This window comes from Polypterus senegalus, chromosome 10 (genome assembly GCF_016835505.1).
Source record: "Polypterus senegalus isolate Bchr_013 chromosome 10, ASM1683550v1, whole genome shotgun sequence".
NCBI classification, from domain to species: Eukaryota; Metazoa; Chordata; class Cladistia; order Polypteriformes; family Polypteridae; genus Polypterus; species Polypterus senegalus.
The window spans coordinates 116,539,134-116,563,861 of record NC_053163.1 but is presented as its reverse complement, the minus strand read 5'-3'; the positions used below and the strand labels follow the sequence as shown (position 1 = coordinate 116,563,861).

At 37.8% G+C, this 24,728-nt stretch overlaps 1 protein-coding gene across 4 annotated transcripts in view; it reads left to right on the top strand.

The window, feature by feature from the left end:
- nhsl2 (NHS-like 2) overlaps positions 1-24,728 on the top strand; it is a 114,414-nt gene that overhangs the window by 51,537 nt on the left and 38,149 nt on the right. For 2 of the 4 annotated variants that reach the window (XM_039766389.1, XM_039766388.1), the window contains exons 2-3: positions 4,497-4,649; positions 23,815-23,951. In XM_039766389.1, coding sequence (XP_039622323.1) covers positions 4,497-4,649; positions 23,815-23,951 — 290 coding nt within the window. Of the gene's footprint in view, positions 1-4,496; positions 4,650-17,515; positions 17,565-23,753; positions 23,952-24,728 lie in introns of those variants that run through there. The other 2 variants (XM_039766390.1, XM_039766391.1) reach the window with 2 other exon arrangements.

The window sequence follows — 24,728 nt, the reverse complement described above, 5'->3', positions numbered from 1 at the left end:
CTGCAATACTTAAAGCAAGTGGGACGATGTAACTAGAAAACAGATGTGCAGTACTGGAAGTGTTACTGAATTTTAACACAGGATACAGTGAGGCTGGGCTTATCCCTTGTCATTTGGGCACAGAAAACACAATTACACCCAAGATCAAAGTCAGTTAATGAGGACTTCTTCAAAAAGCTCTTTGCCCTTTTCACTAAGCCATCCACAAGTAGACTCTTAAGTTGATTAGGAACAACAGTCACTGTTTGAATTCCATCACTCATTGAAACAATATTTAATAAATTCCTATTGATCACATTGGGTCAGATTTAATATTCCCAATGTTTGACCTGGGCTCATGTGCATTTCATACTCCCTATCTTAGAAATATTTGTATTTAATTGACAATTACAATTTGACTTTTTCACATAGATCAGTAGTAAAGACCATATATAATGATAGATAGATAGATAGATAGATAGATAGATAGATAGATAGATAGATAGATAGATAGATAGATAGATAGATAGATAGATAGATAGATAGATAGTAGTTTATTGATCCCTGTGTGGAAATGAAAAGTGTTATTACCACATGTAAGAGCAGACTCATGTGAACACAGGCAAATGTGAAGACTTCACAAAGTGACTCAGATAAGAATCACGTTGGGTCTCTAAAGCTGATATGTTTGCTTTTAACATCTAAGTAAAGGAAAAGGAAATGTTGTGTAACTTGCCCAAATGTTTGTTTTGCAAAGCTGGGCAGATGTGTACTGCAATAACTGATTCACTTGCCCAGTTCATTATTGCCTAACTCTGCATGAATTTGAAAAGGACATGTGCAAAATGGGGAACTGCAATAAAAGGGTAATGAACTAAAAGTTTGCCATGCCCATTATGAATGTGATTCAAAGATTACAGCAAACCATAAAAGTGAAAAGACAGATGTGGGAAATGAGAAAGTGGTTGGTGAAGATGAAATTGAAAAGTGAAGGGCCTCTAATGAGGTAAGGCTTGGCATGCTACACAAAAGATGCATCATTAAATAAATCTGTATATGACATTAATTTTTAGGCATCAAATTTAACATCTCAGCCTGGTCACTGTCTGTGAAGTTTGTATGTAATTATTGTTCTCTTTCTGGGTTTTCTCTTGGTATTTTAGTTTCCACCAGCTTCTCTAAGACATTTGTGTGTATTACATTGGTGACTCTGTGCTCTAAGACAGATTGATTTCCTGTCCAGGAGTTATAACTGTCTTGTACCTGATTCGATTGGTGTTGTCTCTTGGGCCCTTAAAAACCTCAACAAGTGTGTAATTATCTACTATATAATAAGAATACACAACTACGTGTGTGTGCGTGTGTGTGTGTGTGTATGTATGTATGTATTTTTGGTCCTTCCAAACAGTCTGATTGGACAGATCAGCTTTTTGTGGTTCAGTGGTAGGAATAATGACAAAATATGTTAGTTACTTTGAAGTTCAATTCCCAAATTTTTTTTTACAGAAAAGGTTTTTAAATGGAGCATTTCAATAACAAAAAAGTAAATAACATACCAAGTAATGTTGGTTCACTAAATACTAACAAGGCACAACTAGAATTCACTTTCAAAGACTGAAAGTATTTGGATGAACATAAATGATGTTTTCACAGCAGGTATTGGGGACTTATTTACCACTAGTTTTAGTCAAAAGGTTGACAGAAGGCATGTAAGGAACATTGAAAGGAAAGTGTCTCAGAAACAGGCTTTATGGAAACGTGATTGAGACAGAAAGCTCTAGGCAAAACAGGCTGAGACGCACAAGGCTACTAAGCAGAGGCGATGAAGAATGCCGAGGGTACACATTGGGCAAAAGATATAAAATATAAAACCTCTTTAAATATATTTTGTTACTAATCATCTAAATATAACTGTGATTATAACAAGTGTTGCTTAAACAGAGATATCTAAAGATGTGGACAGATGACAGATTCCTTGTTTAGAGCAGTTTAGCTTTAAAAATCATTAGTTATGCAGAGAGCTCTTGTTGAAATGTCACAGATTCAGTAAACTGAGTTGTTCACTTAGGTCCTCTTCTTCACCTGTCTTCTTCAATTCTCTCTTGCAAGTATAGTTCCTGTTTCTGAGAAACTTCTAGGGCATTAGAGGTGTCTACTGAAAATCCAGGAGTGCCCCCTTTGTAGGATACAAGTGTGGTATGACTGGTCCTCAAACTGCATAACCTTAGTGGGAAATGGACAGACATATCTAATAGCTAGGTCCCACTCAAATGTTTCCCCCTTAACAAAGTCTTTCTGCACACTTCTAAGGCTGCAGGTTCTTGGATGGGTGCAATTTGCTTTTAGCACACAAAAAGCATTTTTTAAAGTATTGCAGCCTTACCTGATTTGCCAAGCATCATGTAAGTCACCAAATTAAATACAGATTGCTTCATTAACCATTGGAGGGCATTTGAAATTAGACACAGAATGCTTGTCTACTTTGCAATGACAATGAAAAAAATCCTAAAATGCACTGACTGGAAAAAGTATCAAAGCTCTCCCAGGTCTACTAGTGTCTCCGAACTGATGCAGTATATGTTAGTGGGACCTACAATCAACTTCAATGCCATCCACGGCTAAACCCTAACCACTTGGGCAGACTGCAGCTCCCTGAACCCCGTTACTGGGTAGAGTGGCTTTAGAAAAAAAGCAAATATATTCTCAGTCACCCTCTGCTTATGACATTTTTTTAAATTTTCTCTTTGTTAAAATTATTTCTTATTTGGGTATAATGTAGCTATTGGTCCTTAGTTTGGAGTTCATCCTTTGGCTGCTGTTTAGCTCCAGTGAAAGTCAAAAGTTTGAAAAATTGAGCAAAGTGAATATTCCAAGTTTCCAAGTCGGAGGTGGCAGATATAAATAGGTGGCACAGGTTATTGCAGTGCATCACGCAAATACCACAGTGAAAAGTCTGCAGAGGATATTAGGAGCACAAAGACTTCTTCTCTTGCTAAGCAGAAGTCAGTTCCTTTTACAAGTACCATTCATTCTTTGACATCTGTTGGAGTGGAATTTATTTTATTTACTTGACATGTGAGAGTTATGGTGTCACAACAGTTAGTACTAATGCTTCACAGATATGGGGACCTGGTTTACATTCTCAGCCAAGTCACTACTCAGACTTTACACACTCACTTTGTGCTTGTAAGATATTGTTTGTGCTGGTTTTCTCCTACATCCATGATTTCATCTACCCATCCTTCCATGCATTTGCAAACTCATTTACTTTAATCCAGCACTACAGACTGCAACAGCCTGTTCTGCCAGGTTCAGGTACAAGGTAAGATCAACTCCTGGACAGGGCAGCATTCCATGACATGGCATATGTACACACACTCCCATGCACATTGCATCAATTTAAAGTCAATTGGAGAACATGCAAACTCCAGGCTTACAGCCACAAGGCAGATATCATCATAGAATAGGATATAGCCTGTTAAGTTAAGTTCAATAAATTAACAATGAATACATTGTCCTTATTTTGGCTTCTCTTTAAATTGATTAAAAAATGGATGAATGAATACTTGATATATCATGCTTCTCATATTAAGTTTATTTTAATACTTTTTGATTTTCTTTATCTGTTATAAAACATATGTGAAGTGTACTGTAAAGTTCACTACAGATAACATGCATTTTCTTAACCAGTTTATCCAAAACATAGTCTCTAGGAGCTGAAGCCTATCCTGGCAGTACAGGATCTCTCTCTAAATGAAACATGAGATCACTAGACAATCCTCATATAGTTCCTTTCATGTTGGGCAATATGAACTGCACATAATAGATGAAAGAATAAAGAAAGTCAACAAGAATTGGAAATCAAAGAAGCAGGCAGATACACAATGTGGACTACTGTCTCATTTAAATAAGCTCAGCTGAAGTGAGCTGGTTACAAAGGGTACATTCACAGTTTAAAACCTGAATATTTTGACTGCTAGCATTTGCATTTAGTGCTGCTCATGGCAGTCAAGATCCGAGATTGTGTCCCAGGAAGGGAAGGCAGTATTTAGGAGTAAGCGGCCGCCAGTCTAACAGTTTAACTTTGCTACACTAATGTCTTCAAATGGTGGTAAGTTTGAACGGGTTAGCACTACTAACTCAATTAACTTATTGGTTCTCCACATCTACAAATGTGAACACAGTTGCACTGTTGCAGAAGATAAGCTACAAAATACATTTAAGTATAAAACCAAAGAGGCCACAATAAGCACACCATAGGGTGTTCAAGAATACAGAAAATAAATTAATTAGAAAGTACTTTGCAAAACAACAGCAACAGCATGATGTTCAAGGGATGCCTGAAAAAGCATTTGCCAAGTATTCTTCCCCAGGACTAGTGGCAGCGCTTAGAACATCTGGAGTGCAGCTGTGCACTGAGAAATGCCTCTGCACTCCCTGCTACCTATCTGTCTCCTTCACACAGCACATCTTTGCTTCGTAAGTCCTATACATATTGAAATTCTATCTCTCTACAGCTGCCACTAACTTGGACTTGGAAAGCAATAGAACGGCCCACTTTAAATCGTCATGGCAACAGCATGTAAATGTGTTCAGCTCCTCGAGTAGGCCAGCGTGTGTGGAAGAGCTGCATCAGGAGGCCCAACTCAATCTCCAGAGCTTGCTGCAAGGTAGGAAGATGGCTTTTATTACATTGCTCTTTGGTTTGGTTTGCCTTTTTAATCGGATTTGTTTTGTTCTCTAGTATACATTTTACTGCTGGGGAACTAAGATAACCCCCACCCAATCCACCCTTCCCGAACCCCTCTGTCCGTTTATTATGTTTTGAAAAAGCCTGATAAATAAATCCAGAAAAGGTACTTACCCTGCAAGCATGGTATGGGGGATTAACTGCCCTCCGCTTAACCACCCGCCAGGTAGGAAGTGCAAGTTCAAGGGGCCAGTGGGTAGTTTAAAGGAGTAAGTGTAACAATCATTGCCTTTTCTCATATTGTAAAGAGTCGAAAATCTCTGTTTTTAATCAATGAAAAGGTAGCATGATGTCTTCCTTAAAAGGTGGGTGGGAAAGATTATCTGAATCTAAAAAATGGTCGGCCCCAGACAAATTGCCTTACAGTCTCTGTTCATTGCTTGCATTTAAGACGTTTACTGTAAAACTTATATTCAAGACAAGTACAGTATGTCCTATTGGTTTCTTTCCTCTCTTTTTGACTTCCAAGGTTACAGAATGACCTTGCAACCCATTTTATCTGTTTAGATTTCACTCCACAACAGCCATGCTATCTCTGAAATGGTAAAAGCAGATGGTTGTTTATTTCTGTGTAGCAAATGCTGCACTGAAAAACTACTATCTAAAATCATGATCAGGAGTGGCGGAACAGCACCACAAAGCCTACGACGAAGAAAGGGACAGAAAAGAGTATACTGAATGATGTGACCTCACATAGAGTAACCTGTTGGCATGTGGTAAAAAAGCGGTATGCCAGTGATGTCAGATGTGGGTGTGGCTAACTCCAGAGTGCTTCCCATTCATGTTATTTCAGCAAGAGCTTCATTTGGAGCTGATGGGTGGGACAGCAGCCAGACTAGAATGGCAGTCAGTAACAGTGCTCATGCACACACACAGTACACAGAGTCCGGAGGTGGCACAGCAATCTATTCACTGCAGTACACCATGTAAGGAGACTTACAGATTGATTATGAAACCCTGTCAGCCATTTATAAGCAGGAATAACTGGAAAGCAAACTTTTATCATTAATATTTATTCAAAATAGCAGGAAAAGAAAATATTATAAAAATGTAGCATTTAGTGGTGCAGTTATATTACCACTCACTCTTAAGATGAACATTCATTTAATAGGTAACTGAATGTTCCTTTAGCTTAGCTGGGTAAGATACCCAGTATTCTGCTCTATTGCTGAGAGGAACTGACTGAGTCATGAGGAGGCACAGATTTTTAAATGACTGATCATGAACCTTTTGCAGTATACCCCTCAGATCATTATTTATTATATACAGCACAAACACAAGCAGCACTTAGGAACAAGGTGTTTAATCGTGAATGTCTGTAGATTAACACTCAACTGTCACTGGTGCATCTTACTCACGTTCTTCTGCAACATGGCATTGAAGTACTAATTGGGCAACAGTGTGGGCAACAAGTGTGTAGTTTGCTACTCATGGATCACATTGCATTTACCTGTATTTACTAAGTTCAGGCTTTTATCAAAAGAAGCTTGCATATTAAAAGTGCATTACAGCAAATATGGAGGAAGCCATAAAAGTTTTAAACCAGTATGAGCAGTTTAAGGTTATTGATTACGTGCAAATCTAAACGGTAAATTAAAGAAAACACAAAAAAAGAATTCAGAGTTAAAATAATAAATGTCCATTACAATCTTGTGGGGGTCGAGTTTTGTTGCCTTTGAGCCAAACGGTGGTGGTAATCCTGGAGTAGATGCCTGTCCTTTAAAGGGCACGCACATGCACACCCCCACACTAATTCATACCAGGCAAATATAAAATGACGAAAGAGCTTAACTTATGCATCTTTGATATTTTGAAGGAAAGTAAAAAAGCCAAGTGGACACAAGAAAACCGTGCAAGTTCCACAGACAGCAAACAAGCTAGGTGTTTAATCTAGAAACCTGAAGCCATGACGTAGCACTACTAAATACTGGACCACCATGCAACAATGTACGTAAAATAGATAAATTCACAAATTCAACTGTGACAAATTATGCATTAAAATTATAGAGTGAAAACTGCTACAGGGGGTTAAAGTACAGAAGCACAAGAGCCTGCATTTGAAATGCTTAACTAAACTCCAAAAGTGGGGCTTTAGCCCCTTTAAACTTCAAATCTTGAAGGGGAGATTGTTCTACACTGTAGGACAAAAATAGCAAGTGAAAGTGGATTTTTGTCCTTTCCTTCAATAAATAAAAAGATAACCAGCAGAGTTCCAACATACAGCCATATCAGGCATATTGGTTGTGGTAGTACTTTCACAGCAGGCAAATACACTACAAGACTTTGATAAGGTACAGTAATTTACAAATTTTGAAGATAATGAGCAGCCCAGGGTGAGCACTATCTACTTCAAAAGCTATAGTGAAATCATGGCACAAAAAAGGAAATTCACAACTTTCTGTTTTAAACAGTAACAGAATTCATTATGTCGGCAGAATGGATACAGCAACAAGATCAATGTTCATTTCAGGCTGCACATTGTTGCATTTCTTCAGTAAAAAAATTAATGGAATATAGCCTGCAGGCCATTGCAGAGTGGCAGAGTAGAAGCTGAGTAGAAAGCCTTTCATGGCATTATTAGGACACATTTGTGGTATCACTGTTAGACAGCGACTGCTCGTTTTCATGTCGTTTACCAGAGGCTGGCTAGGCTTCCACCATCCATCCAACTATCCTGCTACAGCTAGTGATCAACAGTTGTGCACAATGTGTGATTCGCAAGCTAGGCCTTCTGCTTAGCAGATTTTGCTGGTTCACAGTTTCTGTATGCCACAAACTGATGTCCTATAAGAAGGATTCAGAACTAGACAAGGCCCTGCCTTCAGATTAGATAATGTATTATTTAAAGCATTGAAGTAAAAGGTAACAAGGTATGAAATAATAGAGCAGACAGTGAGAATGAACTATTCCTGTTCCTAATCATACAGTACAATACTTAAACAATAAAACATCATGGTGGGGAAACAGTGTAAAAATAATAAAATATTGCTAATGTAAGTTCCAGTTCCAATAAATGTAATTACTACTTACGTAAAAATGTTAGGTTTGAACACACAATGGGAGGTCAGAAAATCGAGAGTACACCTTATGATTTAGGAGTCATAGCGGACTCTAAGCTATCGAATTCCCGACAGTATTCAGAAGCCATTAAGAAGGCTAACAGAATGTTAGGTTATATAGCACCCTGATGTGTGGAGTACAAGTCACAGGAGGTTCTGCTCAGCTTTTATAATGCACTGGTGAGGCCTCATCTTGAGTACTGTGTGCAGTTTTGTTCTCCAGGCTACAAAAAGGACATAGCAGCGCCAGAAAAGGTCCAGAGAAGAGCGACTAGGCTGACTCCAGGGCTACAGGGGTTGAATTATGAGGAAAGATTAAAACAGCTGAGCCTATACAGTTTAAGCAAAGGAAGATTAAGAGGTGACATGATTGAAGTGTTTAAAATTATGAAGGGAATTAGTCCAGTGGATCGAGACTGTTGTTTTAAAATAAGTTCATCAAATTTCGCATAAACATTAAGAAGTTTTTCTTTACACAAAGAACAATAGACACTTGGAATAATCTACCAAGTAGTATGGTAGACAGTAAAACTTCTGGGACTTTCAAAACATGACTTAATGTTTTTTTGAAAGAAATAAGTGGATAGGTCTGTTGAGCTTTGTTGGACTGAATGGCCTGTTCTCGTCTAGAGTGTTCTAATGTTCTAGTACATGTAACAAGTAGCCAAATCTGTGTTCATATTAAAAAAGTTACAAAGTAATATGACTTTCACAATTACTGAAAACCCCACCTGATGATATGTTGCAATATTTTTTAAAGGAAATCATGGCAAAATAGGAAAACCAGGAGGACTCTTCTTACCTTAGCCTACCATCTGTGATTTCTTGTAAGAGCCTCAAATGTATGCTCTGTGCATTTGTACCTACCCACTAATGCCCTGCAGGTTGTGAGAGTGTGTTGCAGTCTTCCGAAAAACATGTAGAAAAGTGCCCCAGCACCACCCTATGGTGTCACAGCATCCTGAAAAAAAAACAAAAAAAACCTATAATTTCTATTTTTGTCTTTGTTTTCTTTTTTATTTTCAATAAAATATGTGGATCAGACATATGTAGGGGTGGTGTAACAAATCAAGTCACAACATGATTAAAATGGAAAGCACCTAGATGCCTGCTGTGATCCTAAGTAAACAATGCAGATGTCCTTAGTATTACTTGCAATATTCTGGCCTTCACCTCAGTCTTCAGCTAAAGAAAATTATAGTCTCCCTTACCTCTTAAACCTAAGCTGCTCTTCTTTCATGCCAGTGAGCTCTTTTATGCTTCCTCCCAGCCTCATTATCATAGGTTTCTGACAGACAGATGACCCATTGATCTTCTCCACTGCAGGTTTAAGAAGCACAGGATTAAAAAAACAAAGTTTTCCAAATCATAACAGTAAATCACCACATCTTACAAAAAGTTTTCCTGAAAGCAGTCAGCATGCATTTAAACTATTTGAGAAAAATAAATAAACCCATATTCACATGTATTTTAACAGAATAATTTGTAATAAAATGTCATGTTACTCTCTGCTTAAGGCAAACATGTGCAATAATCTCTGATTATCCATCCACATGGGTAACTTGAATATGTGGAGACTCCTCAAAAAACTAAAAAACAAAATTACAGCAGTGTGGACCTGTGTAAACTGAATAAATTATGAATTAATTATGAATATAGTTTTGTAGGTTCAAATCCCACAATTAACACTGTGTGACCCCAAACAAGTCACTTTACCAGTCTATGCTCCAACTCCAAAAAAAAAAAAAAAATGTAACTAATTGTATCTCAAATATTGTAAATCGCTTTGGATAAAAGCATCAGCCAAATAAATAAATGTAAATGTTACTTTAATATTTGATTTCTTAAAGAATTTGTTAATGGGGTAGAATCCAATTGCCAATTCACAAACTCTTTTCTGTTGTGTATTGTAAAAGACATTTCCTCAGATGTTTTAGTTTCAGTTCATGCTCTGGTGACAAGTACTCAACAGTATTTTTTTTTAATATTTAGTACACTGTACTAATCCCTGAGGGGAAATTCTCTTTCACATGACATTTGGAAGACAGTAAGGTATCCCTTTGTGCACCCATTTGTACAATTTATAGCCACCCTGTCCTTCACAGTTATTTTGAATGGTTGTGCTGCTCTGTGTGTCATCTAAAGCTTAAAGGGTCAGAAAATACATAGAGTTCATTAACCCATCCCAACATTATCAGACATGTTTATTCCAGTTTAGGTTTGTAATGAGGCACTCGGCCTAGTGTATGTATTTTAAATTAATCAGATGGATCTAATTTTATACCAGAAACTGAATTAAAAGCCAAGTCCTATCAAACTGCCACTGGGCTTTAGATCTGTTCAGATTTGGAAGTTAATAGGATGTATGTCTAGTAATGTTTCTTGAAAAATGGAAGGTGCAAACTAGGATTCCACTGTGGATAAAAGAGAGTGAACACAGATCCCTAGTGTCACATTTGTAAATAACCTTTAGTCGTAACTGTACAATGACCATTTTAATTTCCAAGTCCTTTTCCAAAGTTGAGGTCCAGTTGCCAGGCTCTCTAAAACAAAATATTATTGATTTGTGGCACTAATAAATTAATGGGACAGCATGTTTCTGGGCTGTGGAAAGAAACACTTTTGAACACCGGGGGAAACAGAGACTTTACACAGAAGTAGAGCACATGGGCTCAGAAAATGAATGGATTAAGATAGATTAGAATGAATTTCCCAATTACTTTTTTTTTACTGAACATAAAAATCCATGTCTTTTTTGGGTGCCATTTTTGTGTTATGGGTGGCACGGTGGTTAGCACTGCTCCCTCACAAATGTAGTGTTCAGAGTCCAAATCATACACCTGGTAATTTCTGTGTGGAGTTTGCCTGTTCTTCCTTTGTCTTTGTGAATTTTCAACCACATACTCTGGCTTTGCACATCGAAAAATATATGCTAATTAAGTTAACTGGTGACTTTAAACTGGCTTGTATAGATGTGTGCCTGGGTGGGCCTTAGAATGAATTAGTGTCCTGTCCATTGCTGTTTCCTGCCTTGCAACAAATGCTGCCAGGACAGGCTACAACCTTTGCACAACCTGGCACAGTCTGATGATCCTTGAGCAGGTTTTCTTTAGCTTTATGGCTATTACTGAAAGTCCCATCAACTAGTGAAGATTTCATACTTAGTGATTTAAAGCTCAACAAGAAGCCCAAAACTTTATCATTTTTAACAAAATTCATTGTAGATAGATAGGTAAATATATAGATAGATACTTTATTAATCCCAAGGGGAAATTCACACACTCCAGCAGCAGCATACTGATAAAGAACATTAAATTAAAGAGTGATAACAATGAAAGTATAACAAACAGACAATAATTTTGTATAATATTAACGTTTACCCCCCAGGGTGGAATTGAAGAGTCACATAGTGTGAGGGAGGAACGATCTCCTCAGTCTGTCAGTGGAGCAGGACAGCAACAGCAGTCTGTCACTGAAGCTGCTCCTCTGTCTGGAGATGATCCCGTTCAGTGGATGTAGTGGATTTTCCATTATTGACAGGAGCCTGCTCAGTGCCTGTCGCTCTGCCACGGATGTCAAACTGTCCAGCTCCGTGTCTACAATAGTGCCTGCCTTCCTCACCAGTTTGTCCAGGCATGAGGCATCCCTCTTCTTTATGCTGCCTCCCCAGCACGCCACCATGTAGAAGAGGGTGCTCGCCACAACTGTCTGATAGAACATATGCAGCATCTTATTGCAGATGTTGAAGGACGCCAGCCTTCTAAGGAAGTATAGTCAGCTTTGTCCTTTCTTACACAGAGCATCAGTATTGGCAGTCTAGTCCAATTTACTCGTAACTCTATCCACAGTACTGGCGACCAGTTGGTCCATACACTGTAATGCTGTATATCCTGCTTACATCAGTAATACACTTGGACTTTTGCTTTAAAAATAAATAACCATATTTGATTATTCTAATGCTATAATTTGAATTATGTACCAACTGTAGGAACACAATGTATATTGTGAAACCATCATGCAATATTTTGGTTCCCTGTTTTGTGTTACCATAGTGATACACTCAGTAAAATTAGCCTTATTATCTGAACTAAGGGTGCATACATTATGACCTCTGCTTCAGATATTTTGCTTGATTCTATAAACAACATACACAGAAATTAGCCTAAACAATGCTATTAAATGTGCAAATACAAAATGTATTAAATGTTTTATGGTAAAACTGTATTATACTTTTACCAGATTTACTGTACATTATGAAGCAGCCCAAATCAAATCAAATTTTATTTGTCACATACAATTATAGATACAGTACAATGTGTAGTGAAATGCTTAGATGCTTAAAATAAAAAGCTGTGATCGACTTTCAGTATACTGCTAATCGATGTGGAAAGGTTTTTTGCTTTTCAAATAATTAAATTATACTTATATTAAAGATGTTCTCTGAAAACAAGACAGGTAGGAGGTTTTGAAGCCTCATCAGGGAATATATCCAAGGTCAGGAATTCCTTGTGACACTCTTGGAGACATCCTCCGGAAAACCCCAGGGAATTCCTATAGTCCTGAACCCCAATTTATACTAAAAGGGAGGGAAAAACCCTCAAACCCTGTCTGCTATAATACATACTGAACAGCCATGGACAAAATAATGAGGCTCTTTGCTGCCAATTACAAGGCAGGATTTCACAATATGCAACACTTTACATTTTCACAGGACGGTATAACTATATATCTGTTACAACTTTTGCAGGTTCTTACAGTGGTTCCATATTTAAAAAATCATAAAATGTGTGCTAAACTATGGTTAGACAGCAAGGAGGGCAGGAAACAAAACTCTAGTTTATACATATTCTGAGAAACGAACATCTGGAGACCCAGAGTTTTTGTATAAAGTCAAAGTCTAAATGATATTCGCCAACTGGCTGTCCAGCCATCTCCAGACATTCTTTACCATATCACAGCACAGCAGTAAATCACTCCACTAATCCATTATCCACACAGTTAGATCATTTTCTGAGTCTGTTTTTGTAGTTCACATTTTCTTGGAGCCTATTCAGTCTGCAAAGGCCCCATTACAGAAACTCTGTCCATTGCATGGTACTGTATACTCATACATACTAGACCATTTTAGAGTCACCAGTCCACTGACAGCACTTGACAGTGGGCAAAACTAGAATTTTTAAGTCTTGCTCACTACTCACACAGAGAGAGAGAGAAAGATACTTTATTAATCCCCAAGGGGAAATTCACATACTCCAGCAGCACCATACTAATAAAAACAATATTAATTAAAGAGTGATAAAAATGCAATACAAGTTAAAAAACGCAAGGTGGAGTGTGCAAGGCAGGTATAACAGTCAATAACATTGTATAATGTTAATGTTTACCCCCCGGGTGGAACTGAAGAGTCGCATAGTGTGGGGGAGGAATGATCTCCTCAGTCTGTCAGTGAAGCAGGAGCTGCTCTTCTGTCTGGAAATGATACTGTTCAGTTGATGCAGTGGATTCTCCATGATTGACAGGAGCCTGCTCGGCGCCCATCGCTCTGCCACAGATGTCAAACTGTCCAGCTCTGTACCTATAATAGAGCCTGCCTTCCTCATCAGTTTGTCCAGGCGTGAGGCATCCTTCTTCTTTATGCTGCCTCCCCAGCACACCACCACGTAGAAGAGGGCGCTTGCCACAACCGTCTGATAGAACATCTACAGCATCTTATTGCAGATGTTGAAGAAGGCCAGCCTTCTAAGGAAGTATATTCGGGTATGTCCTCTCTTGCACGGGGCATCAGTATTGGCAGTCCAGTCCAATTTATCATCCAGCTGAACTCCCAGGTATTTAGAGGTCTGCACTCTCTGTACACAGTCACCTCTGATGATCACGGGGTCCATGAGGGGCCTGAACCTCTTAAAATCCACCACCAGCTCTTTGGTTTTGCTGGTGTTCAGTTGTAGGTGGTTTGAGTCACAACATTTAACAAAGTCCTTAATTGGGTTCCTATACTGCTCCTCCTGCCCACTCCTGATACTGCCCACGACAGCAGTGTCGTCAGGAAACTTTTGCACATGGCAGGTATTGGAAGTCTAATGTATATAGGCTGTACAGGACCAGAGAAAGTACAGTCCCCTGCGGTGCTCCTGTGCTGCTGACCACATTGTCAGACCTGCAGTTCCCGAGATGCAAATACTAAGGTCTGTCTGTAAGATAGTTCACGATCCATGCCACCAAGTATGAATCTACTCCCATCTCTGTCAGCTTGTCCCTAAGGAGCAGGGGTTGGATGGTGTTGAAGATGCTAGAGAAGTCCAGAAACATAATTCTTACTGCACCACTGCCTCTGTCCAAGTGGGACAGGGATCGGTGTAGCATGTAGATGATGGCATCCTCCGCTCCCACCTTCTCATGGTATGTGAACTGCAGAGGGTTGAGGGCGTGGTGGACCTGTGGCCTCAGGTGGTGAAGCAGTAGCCACTCCATGGTCTTCATCACATGTGACGTCTGGGCGACAGGTTGGGGTCCAAAGTCTGGAAAGCAGCAAAACCATCTTCTATGACACAAACTTGCCTGAATGAAATGTTACATTATTATAGTATAAATAAATAATACAGTATGAACAACTGCCAAAATAAGTTTAGATATGAAATTTGCCTACAAAGGCAAAATCTTAAGCCAGTCTTCAGAGATCCTAAAAAGCAGTTTAATTATTAAAAAATGTATTGCTAATTGTACACAACTATTAATTTGGGTAGCCCTAAATCTTCATTACAACACCATCATTCTTCCTTAGTGCCCAGATGACTGAGAATGATATTCTCAGCTAACACCTTGTGTTTTATCCTCATTAACACAGATTGCAAATTAAATGATTTATAATGAAAAGATGTTTTTCATCTTTTAACAACTTCCATGGCCTATTTTCAAATCATTGTCAAACAGTGTTAATTGAATATAGTTTAAGACTGAAGTTGCTGTTACTATGCATCATGTATGGTGAACACTGTAGTAACACTACTTTTTGGACACGCTTACAACTCTCAGCACCACAAAAATGAGGCACCAATTTCTTTGAGGTTGGCTTCTCATCACAGCTCACAACTGAAATTCATTATTTGCAAAAAAAATGCCAAAGATCTTATACTGACAAAAGCTTTAACACAAAGACAACACACGTTATTGTACCTCACTTTCACATTGATCGTCATCAATAAAATGTTAATAATAAGAATATTATAATATTTAACGCAAAATACCAGCACACTAGACCAGCCAGCATTCCAAGCAGAGAAAATTCCGCAAACAGTGGGCACAAAAGATAGCCAAACACTTACTTATCCTATACGGAAGTTAAACACAACATTCAATCTGACTGGATTTATTTAGACTATGGGGAAAATTTCCACATAAAACAAACAGGTCTGCACCAAAGCTAACTTTGTGATGTGGTGACAATAGTTGTCATGTTACTCAATACTATAATAAAAGTAATATATAAATTGTAGTCAGGGTACCATAACGGTACAATGGTTGATGCCATTACCTCAAAACTTCAGCAACTTGTAGGCAATGCTGGTTTGCTTTTTGCATTATTACATTCTTCCTTTTTTTGGTGAACTTTCTCCAGACCCACAAGTTTCTTTTATATGTCCAACACACATCAACACATGTTAGCCACAACAAACAAAAACATATCAAAAAACATAACTTCATTTTATTTAATAGAAAACAAAAATCAACTTCCTGAAGTATAGAGATCCCAAGCAAACACATAATAATCCTTATTAAACTGCCTCCATTGAAGTCTAGTGTCCTAATAATTACATTTAACAACAAGTACAATAGACACCAGGGCAAATAACACTGAATGCCGAAAGGTTATGGCCACTTCAGTGTCAGACTCAGTAGCGTGGTCACTAACAAATAATGATTTAAATAATCAGAACATCTATAAAAGTGGAAGGAAAAAATGATGATGAAAATTTTAAAATCCAATATACAAAAAAACTAAATTATCCTCAGGTAACAAACATAAATTCCTGCTAGAGAATACAATTTGGTAAACCCACTGCAAGGACATTTCTGGTGTCAATCCTTTCATTACTGTGTCTGCTTTGTTCTTTGTGAAATGTCATCATTAGGATACAATTAAGGCAGAAAACTCCACAGAAGAAGGTGAGTTCAAGGTAAAATGTTAAGAACTTAAAACTGTGGCAAAAATACAATATAGTATTTCTAAACTTCTAATGAATGTAAATTTCATACTTTTTTCCTAAATGCAAAATAAGAGAAGCAAAATAAAACAGATAATTACACAATGAGAGTTAAAATGAACAAAAGCCTGCAGTCACAGAGGTCCCAGGACTGGAATTTTAAACTCACACTTTAGACTGTCATTAGGCTCCGTACCGCATGCATAGATGATTTCTCCTTAGGCCTCCTCAGTTAGATTTTTCTCTAAACAGTGAGCAAGCTGGATTTAAACAACCAGCATCACAACTGTAACAGTACAGCATTCATGGATTGTACCTAAGCAACTATTTCAACACATTTCTGTCAAAACAATGAAGCCAATTATTTTACAAATTATCTAGAATTTAAAGTTGAATGTTGACCTCCTTATGGTGACTTTCCTGTTTCCATATTTCCATAGGCAGTCTGTATGATTTTAACTGTATTTCTCACTATGAACTGTAGATTCAGAGCATTTACGTATGTATGTCTCTCTATGAAAAGCCCATGCTGATGTGACGGCAGTCTGGCCTTGGAGGTCCTTCTCAGTTTGTCAACTGCTTTTGAGTTCACTCATTCCTTTATCATACTTGTCATTACTTTATTGATCCACTTTGTGGACATGATATTTCTGTTACAGTATTGCAGGTAGCCAGAGTCTATTTCTTTAGCATCAGGTATAAGGCAGGGACCAACCCCCCAGGACACACATCCTCACATCTGGCCAGTTTCAAGATTTCAATTTATCTAATGTGCATGTGTTTCATATAAGATAGAAAACCTAGAGAAAATGTGCAGGCTCCACACAGACACAGCTGGGTCCTTTGAGATGTGAAGCAACAACAGTAAACATAGTGACCCAATGAAGCTCCATGTAATTTCACACTTCCTCTTTTGAAAGGTATAATTTCTCATTAACTGGTGACCCATTTATAAACAGATTCTAATTTGTTAACACCACTCCTACCGGGGTAAGCATTTTGAATAGGCCCTCACCTGGTATGGGCATGAGATGGATGGCTGGGTGAGAATCTGATACAGGTTTTTTGAATTGATATGTCTGAGCTCCTGTAAGTAAACCCAAATTAAAAATCTTAACACTAAAAGCTTGAGAGCTCTGAACTCTGTCAACCAATCTCATCAATATGCATGTTATTTTTTTTTTGTCATCAGGTGACAGAGCAAACATAATGCCCTTAGACCTACCTGATCAGCCAGGCCACTAAGTCTGACAGACTGGATACACCATGTCCTCATTCTTCTTTATGCTTACACAGCTCTCATTGACTTTGTTCACCTTTTCCTTTGCAATTTCAGGCATATGCTTAACGCCTACATCCCCTCAGCTCCAATTTGAACAGCTCAGCTGCAAGACACCCACGGTTTCTGCATGAAAGGCAGCCCTTAACTCCTTTTGCACACATCATCTTCTAAAAGAGGCCTCCACCCTACCGCACAGCCTTAAATTTCAGCAGTTCTTCTAAACTGAGCTTTGATTACAGGAACTTTGATGATGCCAATGGTCAACTGTCTGTTACTGATTTGGCTTGTGCTAGGTAATAATGTGCATTTGTTGTCATTTTATGGTTTCCTTGGAAAATCCCAAATTCCAAGTCATTTGCTTTTCTGGTGTGCTTTGATTAACACTCACTGTCCGCTTTATTAGGTACACCTTACTAGTACCAGGTTGGATCCCCTTTTGCCTTCAGAACTGCCATAATTCTTTGTGGAAAGAATTCAACAAGGTGCAGTAAACATTCCTCAGGAATTTTGGTCCACATTGACATGAAAGCATCACACAGTTGCTGCAGATTTGTCAGAGGTGCCTATTGGATTGAGATCTGGTGACTGTGGAGACCATTTCAGTACAGTGAACTCATTGTCATGTTCAAGAAACCAGTTTGAGAAGATTTGAGTTTTGTGACATGAAGCGTTATCTGCTTCAAGTAGTCATTGGAAGATGAATACACTGCGATCATAAAGGGAAGGGCACAGTCAGCAACAATACTCAGGTAGGCGGTGGCATTTAAACAATGCTCACTTGATACTAAGGCGCTCCAAGTGTTTCAAGAAAATATCCCTCACACCACTAGCCTGAACCATTGATACAAGGCAGGATGGATCCATGCTCTCATGTTGTTGATGTCAAATTCTGACCCTACCACCCGAATGTCGCAACAGAAATTGAGACTCATCAGACCAGGCAATGTTTTTCCAATCTTCTATTTCTAATTTGGGTGAGCCTTTGTGAATTGTATCCTCAGCTGTCTGCTCTTAGCTGACAGGAGTGGCACCCGGTGTGGTTTCCTGCTCCTGTAGCCCATCTGCTTCAAGGTTCAACATGTTGTGCGTTCAGAGATGCTCTTCTGCATACTTCATTTGTAACGAGTGGTTATTTGAGTTACTGTTGCCCTTCTCTTTGCTCAAACCAGTCTGGCTATTCTTCTTTGACCTCTGGCATCAACAAGATATTTTCACTCTAGAGAATTGCCACTGACTGGATATTTTCCTTTTTCCTGACTACTCTCTGTAAATTCTAGAGACAGTTGTGTGTGAAAACCCCAGCAGATTTGCATTTTCTGAAATACACAGACCAGCCCATCTGGCACCAACAAACATGCCAAATTCAAAGTCACTTAAATCATCTTTCTTCCACATTCTGATGCTCGGTTTGAACTTTAGCAGGTTGTCTTGACAATGTCTACATGCCTAAATGCATTTAGTTGCTTTCATGTCATTGGCTAATTAGATGTTTGCATTAACAAGCAGTTGAACAGGTGTACCTAATAAAGTTGCTGGTGAGTATATATTTCCCAGTCTCTATCTCACTGTCAGCTGCCTGTTTTTATGATGTCTTTTTGGCACTGTTCTTTATCTTGCACTGATTATTAGACAAGGGTTACAGATTTGTAGTGTAGGATTAGGTAACTTTTATCTTTTTATCTTTGTAACCCATTAATCCTAAATAGGGCTGCTCAACACTGTCGTGTGTCCCAAATAGTAAATGAAACCTTGGATGTTATGTCTGTATTGGCTTGCATGACTTGCTTACTGCTTCAAGATTATGGCATCATCTCATTCCCTCCTTCTATCAATGTCTGAGTTTTCCACTGATCTCCAATTTTAAAACAATCTGTGTTTTAGCTTCAAGCTATATCAATTTCTTTTCAGTGTCCTGCTGATTTAAAAGTGATGGAATTGTAAAACATACTTGTTCACATGATGAAACTGCTACTGTTGTGTAATTCGGTTATAAATTGTAACACTTTGACCTCATAAGATGCTTGGTATTGCTGGAAGTTAACTAATTTTGGTAAAGGCTAAGAGGCTGGCTTTGTCTGCAAAGTGGCCAGTCCATAAAACTTGTAGTACAGAACATCCCCCACTATTTTTAGTGGTCCAATAGGATGTAAAAAAAGACACATTGCTGAATTCTCAACATTACATACAACTCCCTGGATGGTGCACTAGTTCTTGGTGCACAATTTAGCACACTGAGGTCAAAGATACCCAACAACCTGACCCTATTAGGCTTTAGGCCTCATGTGAAAATTAAGAACATTGAAATTCCAGTGTAGTGATGTGCCACTTGACTTAAGTATTCATTTGTTCAAATTCAGTTTTGCTTGCTGCTTTTCAGATATACAATAGATTTATGATTACATGGAAATACTGTATAAAGGGCATATTAAAAGAATCAAAAAATGTCAACACAATCATGCACTACAACGTAATATTTAGTATACAACAACAATACAACATAAAATACAGTACAAAAACAATGAATGAAAACTATGTAGGCTATATTCCCGGTTTAAATTCCAATTGATCCTCCTGTTTAGCCTCAATGTTATTAGTGCAGGTCACTGAAGCCCAGAAGTGCCAGCTATTTGCACTGCTAATCTAAATCTGGGAATCAGAAGCAGCCTGATAACACTACCAATAATAAAAAGCATTGGGAATCTGAAAACGTTTATCAGATCTACTGTTGTTAAGCTGGACAATTGATTATACTCATGGCCAGCTCACTGTAGAAAGTGAAGTGGATCTGGATCCAGAGAGAACCTCACATCAGATCATAAATCATCTCCCTGTTCATCTATTGTCAATTAAATTTTGGTGATTGATCTTATTCTTGGATTGAACCACAGACCACCTAGGTTCACACTTGCAGACACCACACCCATATGCAATCATACTGGGACAACTTATATACATTTAGTTAGTTACTCAACCTAATAGAACATTTTTGGATAGTGGTACTGGATAAAACAGGTTTGATGATGGGTACATGAGAAGACCAAATACCTGTTAGGTGTAGCATATATATTAGCTGTCCCTCTTTTTTGTTTTCCATGTGCCTATATACACAGCCATGGCTAAGCTTGCAGTGGACTGTAATTTAATTGCAGGTGCTGCCAACACATAATCCTTTCAGAGATTTTCAACAAACACAAATCATACATATGATGGCTGAGAAATGCTATTGAACAGGAAGTCAAATGAAAAGAAATCAGCTTTAAAACTTCTGTCTGTTATGCTTAAGATGGAAATGGCAAGCCTGATGGCAGGATTTAACAAGACTGGAGATGAAAGAGCTGACAAGGTCATAAGCATGCAGGGGTTGTTACCAAAATATCAACATAAACAAAAATCATCACAGTCCAAATTGAATTCTAGAAGTCAAAAGTCAAAAAACAGATGCAAGAATCCTGAACACCCAATACTGTAATCCTTTATTTTCACAATTTTACCACCCTGACTTGTTTGCTTTATACTTTTCCCAAATGTGGATACTAGTGATAGCACATTGCCTATTTAAATATTCATAGGACTATGATGTAAGTGGACTGGTGCTTGGTAAATTGGCAGATGATCTAGAATTCACTGAATCACTACAGAGGGACTTGGGCAGCATACAGGTTTGGGCAGATTTGTGGCAGATGAAATTTAAGGTAAATAAATGTAAAGTATTAAATGTAGGAAGTAAAAATGGTAGGTTTGAATACCCACTGGGAAGTCTGAAAAATGAAAGTCCACGTTATGAGATGGATTTAGGAGTTGAAGACTCAACACTATCAACTGCCAGGCAGTGTTCAGAAGCCATTAAAAAGGCTAACAGAATATTAAGTTATATAGTGCCATACTGTGTAGAAGGTTAAGCTCAAGCTTTATAATGTATAGGAGAGGTCTCACCTGGAATACAGCATACAGTTTTGGTCTCCAGGTTACAAAAAGGACATAGTAACACTGCAAAAAGTCCAGAGAAGAGTGACTAGGCTGATTTCAGGGCGAAAGGAAAGATTAAAAGAGCTGTGCCTTTTCAGTTTAAGCAAAAGAAGATTAAGAGGTGACATGACTGAAGTGTTCAAAATCATGAAGGTTATTAGTCCAGTAGTTAAATACTGTTACTTTAAAATGACTTAATCAAGAATACCAATCCACCAATGTTCTAACGTGCTGCTATGGGAATCATGTACTAAAGCCTCCCAACTACAGACACCGTTACACATACAAACCCGGCAAACGATTCATATTTTTTTGTTTTGGATTATTATCAAATAGGTATCTAAAGATATGTTAACTTTGTTCTGTTTTTAGCCAAGTGGTGGACTGGCATAATGGTTGGCATGTCTGGCTCATACAGTAGTTTCAAAGAACCAAATTCAAATCCCACACTGTCATCGTACAGTTTGGCTTGTTTTTACCCACTATTCTGCCATCATACAAAATACAAAGGCAGGCAGGTTGAGTTGATTTGTAAATGGCTTTATGAATGTTTTGGACATGTAATGGACTAAAACACTTTCCAGGTTTGGTTATTGCCTTGTATCTAGTGGAACTACACTCTTTAAAAAATAAAGGTGCTACAGCAGTTCAGAGCAATGCCATAAGGGAACCATTTTTGGTCCCCAAAAGAAACATCCACATGAATGTTTCAGTAAGAATCTTTATTTATTTAGATCCATAAAAGGCTTCATAAACAGTCATAAAAAGATAATAACAAACTTGTCAAATCCAAATGGGTTCTTGATTTTAAAAGTATTCTTGATGCATACCATAATCCTGCTACGTAGTTTGTTATACATTAAAGATTCTTGATTTTTCCACATATGAAGAACCTTTAAAAAGCCCAAAAAACCCAGTTTATATGCAAAGAATTCTCTCCAAAATAAAACCGTTCTTTGCCAAGTAAAAATTCAACAAAGAACAACACAACCAAGGTAAAGTGCCATTAAAAATAAAAAAAACATTATTTTTAAGCGACATTCTGTGACTATTTGTTACATGTTTTCTTTTAGTATTCTGTTTTTAACTGTAGCCACCACCCAAGGAGACTTACATAAAAGTGTGTATACATAAGTTTGAGTTATTACCAGGAGAGTAAAAACGTTAATTCAACTTGCGAAAGAAAAATGAATTTTAAAGTAGAACACAAAAAAGATTAATGATACCGTTTACCTTAACACTAGACAGAAATTTAGAAATATCAAAAAAGCATAGTTAGCTGTTGTAGTCAGTAAAGTGTGATGATATGAACAGAGGGCTAGAAATTGCATGGTGGAAAGATGCGTTCATGTTTAAGAAAAAACTGAATATCTGTAGTTGTGAAAAGGGCAAGGTGTTGATTCCTTCAGGATGCCATCATTGGCTGGTGAAAACCCTACTCCTTGTAGGTCCCCATTATGTCTTTACCCACAAAAACTTTCACATCTTGCATGTAACCCTTAGCTCTTTAGCACTACAGTCCTCCCTGTTAAGACCATAATATATCATATTTAATGAAATGTTCAGTTGTTGCGATTCCATAAAGTTTCCTTTTTCTTTCTTTTTTTCATGCATCCTTCAAAAAATGTCCTTTGTTCAAATGGAATGCAATATCAAGTGATGCATTAATCATTGCTCTCATTATTAGGGAGCAGTAGGCGAGAGATTCGAAAGGGTGGGTGACCTATTTAGAAATGGAATTCTTACTGGTCAAAGTTTATTAAGGAAAAGGCTGGAATGGCATCCTGTCTATCAGTGAGACGGTGAGGAAGAAGGCATTGGATTGAATGCTTGTGAGGCTGTCTTTGTAGTGGAATCTATATAGCAGACAGTGTAGCCAAGGACCACCACAGAAAAGGCCATTTAGTACTGAGCAAATATTTTTAAAGAAAAATGTTGAAAAAAAAATTAGAGTGAAGAAAGCTGTGTGGCAGAAGGGGTACAGAGTTATATTAGCATTACGTAATGGGAGCAAATTTAAAAAAAAGCATAGTTTTTTCCAAAATAGGAATGATAAGTGGAATTTTCCTGTGCCTTTTTTGCCTCAGCTGTAGGTCTGACTGGTATCACTTATTGTAAGAGTCACTAGTATCAAAGGAAAGGAAAAACAAATCCACGAGTTACACAAAACATGGAAACTGCGATTGTTTCACCTTTTGCTTCCTACTTTTTAAGTTTAATTGTGGAGTTTTTAATCTAAGGAGATGAAAACACAGATTTTCTGAAGTGACCTGCCAACTTTTTAGGACTTTTGTTTACTCAAGTTGTTACATTGTTTCCCACCTCCCAGCATTGCTGGGCAACGAGCCATTAGGAATTTGGCATCCAAATTTTCCCAGAGCACAAGTTCATTTTTTTGTTCAGCTGTCAAAAGAAAAAGGGTGAGGGGATGTAAAGTTAATCGATCTCTTTTTGATTGCTGTGGATAGCACGTTATTCTTCGAAGGCTAGCAAAGCAGAAATACAACAATATGGACTCTCTCAGGGATGCAGTCCTGGCAAAGCCATAATTGTGTGACTTCTTTTGTGTTTTTGTAGATGAATATGAAGGGTCATATTCTGACAGCAGAGTAACGGGACAGACTTTCCGTTGCTGCAGCTCGGATCACTTGGGGCCCCCTCTGGAGCAGACTCTTCAGCAGATCGTCAACAAGAAGACGGGTTTTATTTTCCTGGTGAGTGAAAGTAATGTTTTACCATAGACTTCTACTGTTAATAAAGATGATAAAGCCTTAAGGGCAGCATATAGAATGTGTAACTTAAAATTTGTAACAGTGATTTCCAAAAAGGTTAAAGCTCCCAGTTGCTTCCAGAAAACTAATATTCAGCATTTAAAAAATTTAAAGCATTGTCTCTGGTCATTGTAACTTTTATCTTGTTTGCCTTAGACCAAGCAGAATTTTATAAATTATTACCTTAACATTGCAAAACATTTAAAACGAAGATCTACATTGTTCCCTCAAAAATAATTATACTATATATGCATAGCTCAGCTCACTTAACTAAACAAAGGCATCTTATCTTTACAAGTAGTATTTACTTATTGTCAATATGTGAGCACCTAATTCAGTGCATCAAGCCATGTCTGTTATACTTGCCATTAGTTACACTGTTATGATATAATAAATACATTCCAAAAGTACTATGATAATAGAATGCTCCCAAATATGACACATAACCTGTTATTACTGTATTATTACTTAAGCCTCACCAATTATTTGCTGTAGGAACAAAATTTATACATAACACTAAATTATGATAGTACTTAATTAGTGGAGTTGCTTTATTACTTATGTCACAAAGACAATATAGTTCTTTTTTCACACTAGCGTTTAGTTAGTGAACTACTTTATCAGGTCCAGCTATCCAATACTGTGTAAGATCCCCTTTGCTTCAGAATAGCATGAATTATTCCAGCCTTAGGTTCAACACAGCACAGGACAAATTACTTG